Raw genomic sequence first — 12202 nt, forward strand, 5'->3', positions numbered from 1 at the left:
GAAGTCTGCATGCCCTGGTGCTAGATACCCTTGGAGGGAAGGGGCTGGCCACCAACCTGGGACAGGTCAGACGTGAGACAAAGTTAGACTTGGGGCTAACCTCTGGAAGTGCCTGGGAAAGGGGTGTCTCCACTGGCAGCAAGTGCCATGAACACACTGAAACAGAGGGCCAGGGGTAGAACCTGGCATTTCCCACTTGTTTGAGGCATAAGCCAGCCTTGACTCTGGCTGGCCTTCGGTTGGCCCTTCCTGCTCAGGAAGGGAGGGATCAAAGGGTTCCTTTGGCCACTTGGATGGTGTTGAGTTAATGGAGACAGGTCACCCAGCCACCTGGCCTGGGGAAAATTGCTTCACACGGGAGTTTCAAGATGACTCACGACCACTGTCATTGTACGCCCGCCCCCCACCCCTCCCCGGTCACTCTGTGGGGACATTCAGTGAATAAAGTCAATAAACAGGAGGAACTCAACTCTGGGCTGGTGCCAAGTCAGGGCAATGCTGGAAGAGCACGCCTGTTTTTGTCTTTCCACATGCCATCGGAGGCCGGATGGACAGTGTCCTGTCCGGACCATCATTCCCGGCTTCCTCGGAAAAACTGTAGGGTCTAGTCCTGCAAACAGGTCAGCGCTCAGGCCCAAGTCCTGCAGCAGCAGCTTCAGGTGTGGGGAACTGAAGGGAAAGCCAGTGCCTGCCCTGGGGAAACCGCAGACAGCCAGCCTGTCGGGGACCCGGGGAGCTGCGGGAGAGAGGCAGAGAGGCCAACAGGAGGGGAGGGCTGGTTAGAGCTGTGGAGACCCCTGCTGCAAGCCCCCACCAGTGACCAGGCCTGGAAAGACTAAGTCCCTCTCTCCCAAAGATGCCCGCTCGAACGGGATGCAAATGAATAGCCACACTGGCAGTTTCCAAAAGAGGCGAAACCGTTTATGAAATCGGCGCCGGTGCAGTATCTACAGTATCTACACATATCTACACGTATCTACACCGCCCGCAGGCGGGGCTCACTCGGGTCGTCTACACTGCAATTGCCGGCCGGGCCGGAGGCGACGCGGTCTCGCGGAGAACAATAAATACCACTTCCTTCCGCCTCGGACGGGAGCTTTGGCACTGGCGGGCGGGAGGCCCGCAAGGCTCCCCAGCGGGGGAGCGCGTCCTTAGGTGGCCCTTGGGGCCGCGCGCGCGCGGGCGCACTATCTGGGGCAGTAGTCGTAGGCACCAGGCGGCGCGGCCGCCGACGAGTACACGTTGGCTGCTGCTGCTGCTGCGGCGGCGGCGGCAGCGGCGGCCGGGTTCACCGCGGGGTGGTGGTGGTGGTGCGGGTGCGCGTGTGGGTGCGCGTGCGGATGGTAGCCGTGGCCGCGCAGGCCGGGCAGCGGGTAGGGCGCCGGCCGGCTCTTGGCCCCGAGGTAGTGGTCGTAGGCGGCGGCCGGGTACTTGTAGGGATGGTGATGCAGCGGCTCGGACGCGCCCGGCGCCTCTAGGCGCAGCTCGGGGTGCGGGGGGCTATGCCGGCCTCCGGACGCTCCGGGTAGTGGGACGAGGCCGCCAGACCCGGGCAGTGCGGGGCTCAGCACGCGCGCCAGCAGCTGCGGCGGGTGCGCGGCGTCGCCGAGCGCTGCGGGTCCGGAGTCACGATCGAACTCTCGCCGGGCTTCTGCCGCGTCTGCGGGGAGAGCCGGGGGTGAGACCGTCCGGAACGCACCTGCCGAACCGAACCGCAGTCCCCAAACCCACCCCGGGTCCACGACGTCCGGGGCGCGGCGGGCGGGACAGAGGGCGGGAGGACGAGTGCCCGCTTGCCCGCCCGCCACCTCCTTGTGCAACTGGTGAAGCCGCGACGCCCCGGGGTGCAGGCGAGGCCCGGTGCGGCGGCCGACCCGGGGGGGGGGGGCGGGAGCGCGCACGGGCTGCGGCCGCGATCCCACGACCCCGGGTCCTACCTTTCTCCGCGCCGTTGGGCTGCGTCGGGGAAGCCACGGGGTTCCGAGAGCGAGCAAAGGCACTCACAAGCGGCAGCGCTCCGGGGCGGTGGTTCCGGGGCCTGCGGAAGGGAGTGGGTCACCACCGGCGTCCAGGCCAGGCGCCCAGGCGCTGGCCTTTTCTTCAGAGGGCACTCACCAGTCCTCGGGGTCGCAGTCCCGGAAGCCTTTGGCGAAGGGATTGCTGGCAATCTTAAGCTGCGTGATCTGCGGGGAAGCCGACGTAAACTAGCCGTGCTAGCAGCCCGACCTCCGCAGCGGCGCACAAGGGAGTGTTTCTAGCTTTGGAGGGGTAGGCTTTGTGCGCTGTCTAGAGGAGAAGGGGCCCACAACAGCCCCCGCCCCCGCACGGTGCGCCTCCTCTCTCTCACTAGACCTATCTTTGCCTCCCCAAATAAGCGACCAGGGAGAGTGTCCCTGGCTGGGATGGGAATGTGGTCACCTCCGCCCTCCTCAGCCTCCCAGCACGAATAGGGCAACGGAGCTGGCGCCCTCGGAATCTGGGTGAAGCTCAGATCAGGCCTCTGATGGGGAGTTTCCGGAATGGTTTGGAAAACAAACTTTCAGGCCGCCGTGACAGTCGCTGCTACAGAGGTCAAGCTGATATAGGGAGGTTGGGCCGGCCCGCGGAGGGAGAGGGCAGTGGTGTGCCTGTCCCCGGGACCCCCCAGCAGGCCCTCACCCGGTGGTTCTGGTAGGCGGTGACTGCAGTGAAGCGCGTCTCCTCAAATACAAAGGTTTTGAAGTTCTCCTCTGCATATTTCTCGCTGTCCTTGCGAGGGTCCACGTAGACAACATGGAAGCGGGGCTGGTATCTGTGCATGGAGTTGAGAATAATCTGGAAGATAAGGGTGGGAGTCAGCTCCAGCCTAAGGCTGGAGGAAGATTTGGGCCAGAATCACGAAGTCTAAGTACGCACTGAATCAATCTCCTTAGCTAGTTTGGGCGAATGCCCTCCTTCTACAGACGGCACAGGGCCTTGCGGCCCATTTAGGACCTCCAGGGAAGGATGCTTCAGCGGGTAAATGATGGGGTTGCTGGTCTTTCCCTAGGACCCCCAGTTTCGCCCCAGGCCTGCAGGGGGTGGTAGCAGTGAGGCAGAGCTCCACCCAGCAGGAGAGCGGCCCCCAGGCTGGGATTGCACAGGCCTGGCCCTCTTCTCATGAAGGGCCCATCCTTCCTAATTAAAGAGCCCCCACCGTGAGCTCAGAGCCAGGAAGAGAAGGAAGGCGACCCCTCTCAGGCCAAGCACCCCAGTGCTGCGCCAGTACTGCCTCTGTCTCTAGCCGATGGGGAAGGCCTGCCACAGGGGGATAGCCCAGAAGGTGGAAAGGGGTCTCCTACGTGGCCATTGTCATCCAGCAGGTTATTGGTCAGCTTCAGCTTGTCGAAAGACACGATCTGCTTCATCCACTGTGCGCCCTTCGCCGGAGAGTCAGGGTGGTAGTGCACTCGGCCAGGTGTGGCAGGGTCTGCCTTGCCTGCCACCAGCCAGGAGGAGCTATGGAAGGCGTACCTAGGGCAACACGGGGGGTAGGGGGGTCATACTATGTAGAGGCAAACAAGAAAACCCTGTGCTTCAGAGTTGTTTCTGTTCACGGCGAAATCAGGACTCCCAAGTCACAGAGGCTAGAGAAGGGGCTGTGGATAAACCAGAAACCTTCCTAAGGCTGCAACACACAAAAGGCCCGCGAGTCCCGGCCCTACTGCGGCAGAAAAAGAGGAAGCCACTCCCCTCTTGCATTTCGCTGCAAGCGGGTCTGCCTGTCCCAGGGCCCAGGAGGCAGGAGACTGGTTTTGGCGTCACCGGCCAGTGGCTTTGGGCACAGGGCGGCCCATGTTCCCTTTATTAATTACTGTTAATTGTCCAGGCAGCCCAGGCCCGCCCTGCATAATCTTTACCAGCCACCCCACCTTTCCGGCATAGCTCTGGAACTGACGGTTCTCTAGAGATGGGGGAAGGGGACAAGACGTTCACCAGGAGACAGGGGTAAAGTGGCGGGGCGCACGGGCAAAGGCAGAAGCTCAAGAGGTGTTACTACATTGGATTTCCGAGGTTATTCTAGAGAATAAACCGGGGTGGGATCTGAGCGGGGCGAAGGGGAGCAGGGCAGGAGCGGTCAGTGGAGCAGCCAGTACAGGAGGACCCGGTCATGAAAGAGTTACTTGGCTTGTGTGGCATTTGAAGACTGTCAGCAGCCAGGGACACCCTCCCTGCTCCCTGAGCTTGTCCCAGTGGTCCCAAGGGCCCCCGCTCACCGGTAGCGCTTGTCATCCACGGGCACAAAGTCCATGAGCAGCATGTAGTCAGCCATGGGGTCCATTCCAAAGAGCTTCACTTGGAAGGTGGGAAACATTCGCCTGGGGGGAGGTCGGGCCACCTCAGGTGGGGGCGGACAGGACTGCCCTCTGCTCTGACTTCTCTGGCCTGGCAGCCCCTAGATCAGCCCTGCCTTCGGGGCCCCTCCTCAGCTGCTGTCTTCAGCCCAGACCTTCAGTCTCGCCCTCTAACCTCAAGTAGGCCCTTATCCAACCATGGGCAAGGCAAGCAGCAGGCCGGGCCCCAGGTCCCTCTCTGAAACACAGAAATAGCTAACCAGGTGCCCAGCTGCACCGTCCCAGAGCCTATTCTGTCTTCCTTGCCCACACAGACAGCCTTGCCCAAAGAATTCCTTTAGCTTCTGGACTTAGCCTAAACCAGCAGCAGGACACCTAAGACCCCGGCTTCCCCGGACTTCTTAGAGCCTCCCCTGCTTGATCCAGCAAAGTGAAAAAGTTCCCGGCTCCAACAAAATGAAACCGAGCGCTGCAGTGATTCCAAAAGTCTCCACTGCTACTGCGTCCAGTCCCCCCAGTAAAGCCGACACCTCAGAACTCCAATCTCCAGCTCCCAAGACCTGGCCAGAGTCTCTCCACCTTATGTAGGACACAGGCAAGTCCCCACTTCCCCCAAGAATCTACTTGCAAAGGACTTAGATTATGCGTTCCCGGTTCCCTCTCTCTCCTCTGAACCCCTCCAGACATTCAAGGCCCTTGTTCTTCTGCCCCGGGGCCAAGAGGCCTAGCCGCTTTCTTCAGTAGGCTGTGTGGGTATGGACAGCAAAAAGAACCTGGAGAAAATCCACAGAGCAGCAGCAAAGGACAGGCCCTAGGTTCCCCTGGGACGGCTGCACAGCAGGGAAACAGAAACCTCGAGAAGGCTTTGCAAACAGGCCCTGAGCCTCCTTGGCCACCGAGCTGGTGTGTACATTAGACACAACCCAGCACCCGCCTTTGTCTACTGGTCAAATCGGGAGCATCTGCAATTGTTCCCTTTCCCTCTCGGCCCTTAAAACAAATAACAGGGTGACTGGCACCGATACCCTGCCAGGCTTATGGAGAACTGGGCCCACAGCGGCCGAAATTGAGGCCCAAGAAAACCTGGTCTCGAGTTCCCGGAAACTGAGCGCACTGGCTTTTTAGGGTCTTAATTCTTTCCTAAAATTATCCATACAGTTAGGGGGTGTTTGCTCTTGAGATCGCCGTACAGACTGAACTCACGCGGAGTTTTCCTAGGTGGCCGCTGCCTGGCCGCAGCCGGGCGCACTCTCAGCCTACAGATTTCACTCGCAGAGTCCCGGGACTCGCGGTTGGTGCTCCTCGGGTTGTCGCTGGAGCCGGGTCAGCAGAGAGGCCAGAGGGACCCGCAGGTGGCCGGGCCGCACCTCTATCCGCTTCTCCGCCCGGCTCCAGCGCATCCCTTGGACACTCAAGTCAGAGGCGCGGCACGCACGTGGGCAAGGGCGCGGGGAGGGGGCGCCTGACCTGCCCGCCTTGGTGACGATCATCTCGGTGCCCAGCTGATTGAACTCGTCCCACAGCGCCTTCATCTCCAGCTGCACGCTCACGCTGGCCACCTTCGGGTTCTTCTTCACCGGCGCCTTGGCGGCGGCCGCGCGGGTGGCCCCCGGACCCTCCGGCTCCGCCGCCGAGCTGCTGGCCGCCCCGGGAGCGGGCGCGAACGGGTAGGCGCGCGGCGGCGGCGGGCCCGGGGCGCCGGGGGCGGCGGCGCACGGGTCGTAGCGCGGAGGCGGCGGCTCGCGCGGGCCGAACGGGTCGGCGCCAGGCGACGGGGCTCCCAGGCCGCTCAGGCTGCTGGCCGCGAAGGCTGCAACGTCGCAGAAGTGCGAGAGCTGCGTGAGCCACGGGCTGGACACGGCGGAGATCATGACCCGAAGGTCGCCCGCCGCCGATCAGAGCGCCGTCCCGCGCGGCGGGCCGAGTGGCGGGCCCTGCGCCGCACGCGCCCCGGGCCGCACCGCCCCACCCCGCGGGCCGGCCCCGCGGAGCCGCCCCGCCCCGCCCCGCCCCGCCGAGACAATGGCCCGTGCCCCTCCCCCCGCCCCTCCCCCGCCGCGGCTCCGCGGGCCCGGGCCCCCCGACCGCTCCGACCGGCTCCGGGGACGGCGGGCCGGTGCGCGGCCCCTGCTCGCCGCCAGCGCGCGCTGGCTTCTGCTCCGCGCCAGACGCTCCCGCAGTTCTTGCTCCTCTACCTTTTGTGTCCCTGGTTTCAACTTCTCATCTCTTTGCCGTCTCCTCTCCTGCTGCTGCGGCTTCTCCTAATCCCCTGCCTCTCTCTCTTTTCTCGGTGTCCCTCTTTCCACTTTGAAAACTCCTTGTCCTCCCCTTCGTCTAACCTCTTCTTATTCCCGTACGTTCTCTATTATTCGTCTTTGACCTTTTAAAGGTAAATAAAATCTAAAGACTTTCTCTTAGTCAATAATGTTACTTTTTTCTGTCTCAAGTTTTCCTTCATTTTCTCTTTCATTATCTTTATTTCCTGTGTGTGTGTCTTCCTTTCTTACCTTTGTTGTATTTTCTATTTTCTCAGTTTACTTTCCTCTTGGATGATCTCGATGCTTTGTATTTTTTATTTGTTTGTTTGTTTTTGTCTCCCTCTGCCCCCTTACTGTGTTCCCTGACTCTTCTCTAACCATCTTTCCGTCTGCCGGTTCAAAGCCTCCCGTTGTCCTCTCTTTGGGAGACCTTGCTGCTATGCTCAGTCCCCGAGGTTGGAGTCCCAGAATGGTGGGTGGACTGACTTTGGGGAATGCCGGCCCTTCCTCCCTGCCCCGGCGTCCCAGCTTCAAGGTTGGCGCCCACCCAGCCTAGAGCTCCTTCCTACCCGCTGGGCCGCAGGGCCTCACAGCAGGGGGCCAGCGGGCGGCCAGCCGGTGTAGACGGACAGAAGGCTCACCTTCCATGTCCCTGGTGACTGTGCTGAAGTGCATCCCGGCTGGGGATCCTGGTAGCCGGCGAAGTTTCGCCCAGTCCGAGGGCCTGGGGCCCCGGTGGGCGGTGCCCTCCGAGGCCTCGGCTGCAACAAGAGAGGCGATGCTGAACGCGCTGGCCCGGGCAGACAGCGGGCTCCGCGCGTCCATAGGCGCCCGGGCCTGACCGGCGCCGCCTCCGACTGCGTACGCCCAGCAGAACCGCGCCCAGCCCAGTGCAGGGGGCCCGGGGGCGGGGGCCTGTGGTGCCACTCACAGCCGTCGGTCCCAGGCCCAGGGGATTATGGCGTCATGAGACCCCCCATTTTCAGCCGGTACTGGCCCGGGAGTCCGAACTGTTGATGCGCCCTGGAAATTCAGGGCCCTCCTGCTTTCCAAGCTCTCTGTCCCTGGCCTCTGCACCCAGGGCTCTGTGTGACCAACGCCCCTTGAACATCCCCCTGCTTCTGCGGAGGCTGGGCGTCCCCTCTATTAGGCGAAGCCACCACCAGAGTCTACAGCCCCAAAGGAGAAGCCGCTATGTCTCAAGCACTCAGTCCCAGTCTGAGATGGCAGGGCACTGGTGAGGCACTGAGGGGCTGCCTAAGTCTAGCCCTGCCCTTGGCCCCACCTGCCTCCACCTCCTCCCCAGCGGCCCCTGCACCTGGGTAAGAGAGCAGCTCCGGCTCTCGCACAGGCCACAGGCTGATAGCCCCAGGGCTGCGGAGTCCTTCGTCCCTCCGGCCGGGGCAGAGCTGGACCTCACCAGCAAATGCCCCTACAGGCCCCTTGGGTCAGCTTGCTTTCGTGGTGGGGAAGCGAGCCGTGGGACGCCGCCCAGGCCGTACAGCCCGGGAGCCCCAGCGTCACGCGCACCCCGCGCGCACCGCCCGCCTCTGGCCAGGACGCTTTTACATCCGGAGGGTGGGCAGTGCCCGCTCCTCCGACCTCCCTGCGCACCAGCGGGGCGCAGGGAGGGCCGGGGGCGGGGCCTGGCCGGCCGAGGGAGCTGAGGACACGTCGGAGAAATTCAGACCGCATGGTGGGGTGCTGTCCCCTCTCCACCCTGCAGCCAGCCTGCCCACAGCAAGGCCTAGCTGCTAAGGTGCAGGACCAGGCCCTCAGCCTTTGGGCCTCAAGGTCCAAGGTCAGTACATCAATGCCCCACTTCTTCTGCACCTTCTCTACTATCTCTGGGGCCTCTCTGACCCGTTCAGTATGCCCATGCCCTTTATGCTCAGGATATGAAGCCCAGAACCTCCCTGACTCTGCTGAAGACTAGTAGACAAGGCCCTGTTTCCAAGGCCTTCCTCGGACCAGGCCTTCTGCTGAGCTGACTCAGGATGTGGCGGGATGCAGACAGCCTCTCCTGGGGTGTTTACAATCTCAGGGCCTCCTTTCCTGGGCTGTACTAGGTGGAGACTTGAATTCTAGGGAGGATCAAGGCCAGGGGTGCAGGGAGTGGGTACCCAGGAGCTGTGCGAGATGGGTCGGGGGTGGGGGGGTGGGGTGTGTGTGAAACTGGACCGGTACACTCAGCCTGCCCCAGTCTGCAGCTGAGACTTAAGGACACCGCACGTTAAGAAAGGGAGGCTATCACCAGGTCATTCCTTGGTTGCTGAGGGGCTGGCCATTCAGAGGACTGGTAGTGACCTGTGTCACTGGCCTGGGGGCAGACCTAAGGAGTGTAGTGTGGAGTCTAGGCGGGCCACAGGTTATTTTCCTCTTCTCTGAGCAGGGATACCCCATTGCCTCCAGAACCCCAGAAGGGACTGCCTCCATAGGCTAGCCCAGCCTTGGGCAGGTGGGCGGGTGCATAAAGGTCACAGCAGTATGCAGAGATGTAGCAGCATCAAGATCTTTGTCCACAGAGGCTCTGTGCAGAGATGTAGCGGGAGGGCTCTGTGCAGAGATGTAGCGGGAGGGCTCTGGCAGGTGATCTTGCATGATTGGGATGTACACCGTCCCAGGGTCTTCCCCAGTACCCCTTCCCAGGGCTGCAGCCAGCTTCTGGGCCCCAGTGAGGCCAACACTGAGAAGTGAAAGTGAAAAACCTCTGGAACCCCTGGTTACTCTGCGTCAGCCCTTGGGTCTGTCTTGATGCCCCCAGCCCTCACCTGCAGTGGTAGGGGAAGTCTCCCTAGTCTCCATTAACCCCTTCCTGCTGTGGCTGCACTTGTGGGTCAGCAAACACTTCACAGCGAAGACACAGGCAGGATACAAACGATCCCAGTAGCAGAGGCTCGCTGGGGATGGGTGAGGGGCCCCACTCAGCCTGTTCTGTGTGGCCAACCCGCTCCACTAGCAGCAGATACGCACCCCTTTGGTCGTCGGCATCCCTTCCTCCCTAACTCTCCTTACAGTAGAAAGTTGGAACCCCTAGGAAGACTGGCTTAAGAAGCTCGAAACCCTGCAAGTGAGAGTCCACCCGAGCCTCCAGCTTGCAGTAGAGCAGCAGCCTCCACGGACCTCAGGACCCGGCTCTTAGGACCGCCCCCACCCTGGGCGCTGCCCCGAAACTGTGAGGTCGGTGCCTGTCGCCCAGTAACTGGCCTGAGCTCCTTTCCTCCGGTCGCTGCCTGACTGCCAGTTCTCGCTCGCAGCGCGAAGGAACGAATCCATTTGGTAGCTCTACACCCCGCGCGCACAGGTTCAGAAGGAACGCAGAGCCTTACCCTCGGGAAGTGCTCCTCCCTCACCTGCACGGGCCGCCGCTCCCTTCCGCCTCGCTCCCCCTGCCGGCCGCGCTTCCACCGTGGCGGTAGGAGGCCTGGCTGCGAGCCGGTGGTTTGCAGCCCCACCGAGCCAGGCTGCATGCAGGGGTCGTGAGCTGCACATCTTAGTCCTGAGGGCGCAGTGCGTGGCTGGGGCCTGGGCTGCACCCTCCGCTCCTGCCCATGCCAGGAAGAGCGAGAAGAGCAATTCTTCAAAGCTGAGGCAGGGGATTGACATCCCTGACTAGACCATTTCACGGGGCCCTAAAACCGAATTTTAGCTTCCAGACTGACGGCTGGTAGGAAAGGAGTGGGGAGCAGAGGCTCGAGATGGAGGAGCGGAGTGGGGCTGAGAAGCTGGGCAGCTGTTTTTTGCCTTGAACCCTGGCCCTGTGGCAGGCCATATGGGCGTCTGGCTGCACCCCAGCACCGTCGCTGGACTCTGCCTCAACTCACACACCCCTTGGTCGGCCATCTGCAGGGTCGGAGGCGAAGCCAGTCGAATTCCTGAAGTTCCCAGTGCGCAGGAGACAGACCCCTAGAGAATCCTGCGGGCCTGCTTCGCTGCGGCTCGGCTCCGCCTCCCTTGGGCACACGTGGCTGCCCCAGGGGAGCGGGCAGACCAGCCCCCCACACCCACTGGCCCCACTCCTCACTCCCCGTCTATTGTAACGACGCGGGCCTCTCAGAGCCTGGCTCCCAGCAGCACAAGTCCCTGCGCACCGTCGTCTCTGGCGGCCTGACAGCCCGCGGGTCTTAGGGCTTACCGGCTCCCCGAACAAAGTGCGCGCGCCCAGGGGGCTCCCGGCGTCGACTCTGGGCTACTTGGAGCGAACATGCACACAGGTGGATCCGTGCAGAGGTCGGGGCGCTGGGGTCCTCTCCTCCAGAAGTCAGAACATGGAGGGCAGACTCAGGCTACGTCCCTCAAGGCGCTGAGGGAGGCTCGGAGAGAGGCTGGGCTTTACGTGACCCGGTTAATTCACTTCAGGATTGATAGCTGGGAATTGCCTCCAGCGCCTGCCTGGACGCGGCCTCAAGGACTCAAAGGAAGCCCGTGGCCACGCCGGAACAGCTTCCCCGGCTTCTCTGTTGACGTCGGCGGCTCTGCCTCGGCGCCCCAGACGCAGACGCGCGGGAGTCTCCGAGGCGCCGGGGTGGGAGTTCGACCTTCGCCGGAGCCGGGAGCCGCGGGCCTGCGGGAGGCTCTGCGCTCTTCCCCCGCTCCCAGCCCCCTGGCGGCTGCCTGCGCAGGGACCCAGGCCCCTCGGGAGCGCACCGGCGTCGGTCCGTCCTGTAGGTGGTTGGCCCGAGGCTGTAACTGAGCCATTCCGGGTGACCCCTAGGGAACAAGGCAGATCGAGAGACCCCCAGCTCTGGAGGCACGCTGGTAAGAAACGTGCCCGTGCCGCACAGTCGCTGGGCCCAGTGGCCTCGCGCCCTCCCTGGTCTCCAGCCGCCCAGTCTTGGGGGAAATTGTGGGGGTAAGCTGTACTGCTGGCGCTGGTAGGCTGTACTGAGAGCGCTGGCGGCTCCGGATCCCATCAGAATCTGGGCGGTACATCCAGCCAGCACCTGCACGTGCAGCCACGAGCCCCACTAGCACAAGCGCCGCGTGTGCAAACGCTGTACCCGGCCAGAAGTAGGCGCTGGTGGGTCCTGGTGTGACTTGGAGCTAGAGCTGGAATAGGGTTCAGGCCCATGGCAAGAGAAGGGCTGGGGGCAGGAGATGCGACATGGCTCCTGTGCCCTGCGCCCGCCCCGTGAATTTTATGAGCCCGGGGACAGTGGAGAGATAAGCGCTCCCTCCCTGTCTGGCCGCTCCCTGAGACCTCCCGTTTCTTAACTCAAATTCTCCTGCTGGTCTTTGACCCTTTCCTCTCCTGGTACCTTACCTCTCTGCCCTGGACCCACTGCTGAACCCTGTCAAGCCCACCCTCCTGTGAAGCCTTTCACCGCAACTTCGTCCAGGAGGCTGCTGCCCACTCGGGACTCAGCACTGTGGCCTGCGGCAGACAGCGGCAAGCAGGGCCCCCTGGAAAAGAGTAGCACCCAGTTCTACAGTGGGGTGTCGCGGAGGAGGATCAGGGAACTCAGGGAGCCATCCTGGTGGCCTGGCCGGGCACCCCTGAGCAGGCTTTTGGGCAGCTTGGTGAACAGCTCCCTGCGTGCGGCCTGTGGTTTGGTGAGGTCCCGGAGAGTTGAGTCACTTGACATGCTGCTGGCTCCTCTTCACTGAGACTCTCCCTGTGCCCCAGAGCCA

General features: G+C 62.7%; 1 protein-coding gene across 2 annotated transcripts; it reads right to left on the reverse strand.

Annotated features, from left to right (window-relative positions):
- Positions 1-899: 899 nt before the first annotated feature.
- Positions 900-7467, reverse strand: Tbx1 (T-box transcription factor 1). Of its 2 annotated transcripts, XM_059277137.1 has the most exons (8): positions 7213-7467; positions 5781-6123; positions 4236-4337; positions 3321-3492; positions 2659-2814; positions 2116-2183; positions 1938-2038; positions 900-1660 (listed from the first exon to the last, which is right to left on the reverse strand). In XM_059277137.1, the coding sequence occupies exons 1-8, from the start codon at positions 7394-7396 to the stop codon at positions 1188-1190; spliced, it is 1599 nt and encodes a 532-aa protein (XP_059133120.1). In that variant the 5' UTR covers positions 7397-7467; the 3' UTR covers positions 900-1187. The 2 variants fall into 2 exon arrangements, with proteins under 2 accessions (XP_059133120.1, XP_059133119.1); XM_059277136.1 differs by lacking the exon at positions 7213-7467 and having other exon boundaries at positions 5781-6240.
- Between the last annotated feature and the right edge of the window lie 4735 nt (positions 7468-12202).

The sequence above is a fragment of the Peromyscus eremicus genome, chromosome 12 (genome assembly GCF_949786415.1).
Source record: "Peromyscus eremicus chromosome 12, PerEre_H2_v1, whole genome shotgun sequence".
NCBI classification, from domain to species: Eukaryota; Metazoa; Chordata; class Mammalia; order Rodentia; family Cricetidae; genus Peromyscus; species Peromyscus eremicus.

Excerpts from the sequence above, each read along its gene's own strand:
- Tbx1 (XM_059277137.1), bottom strand. The coding sequence starts at position 7,396 with ATGGACGCGCGGAGCCCGCTGTCTGCCCGGGCCAGCGCGTTCAGCATC. Across the intron at positions 4,338-5,780 it reads ATCGTCACCAAGGCGGGCAG|GCGAATGTTTCCCACCTTCC; the intron begins GTCAGGCGCCCC and ends ACCTCCCCCCAG. Across the intron at positions 1,661-1,937 it reads GCCCAACGGCGCGGAGAAAG|ACGCGGCAGAAGCCCGGCGA; the intron begins GTAGGACCCGGG and ends CTCTCCCCGCAG.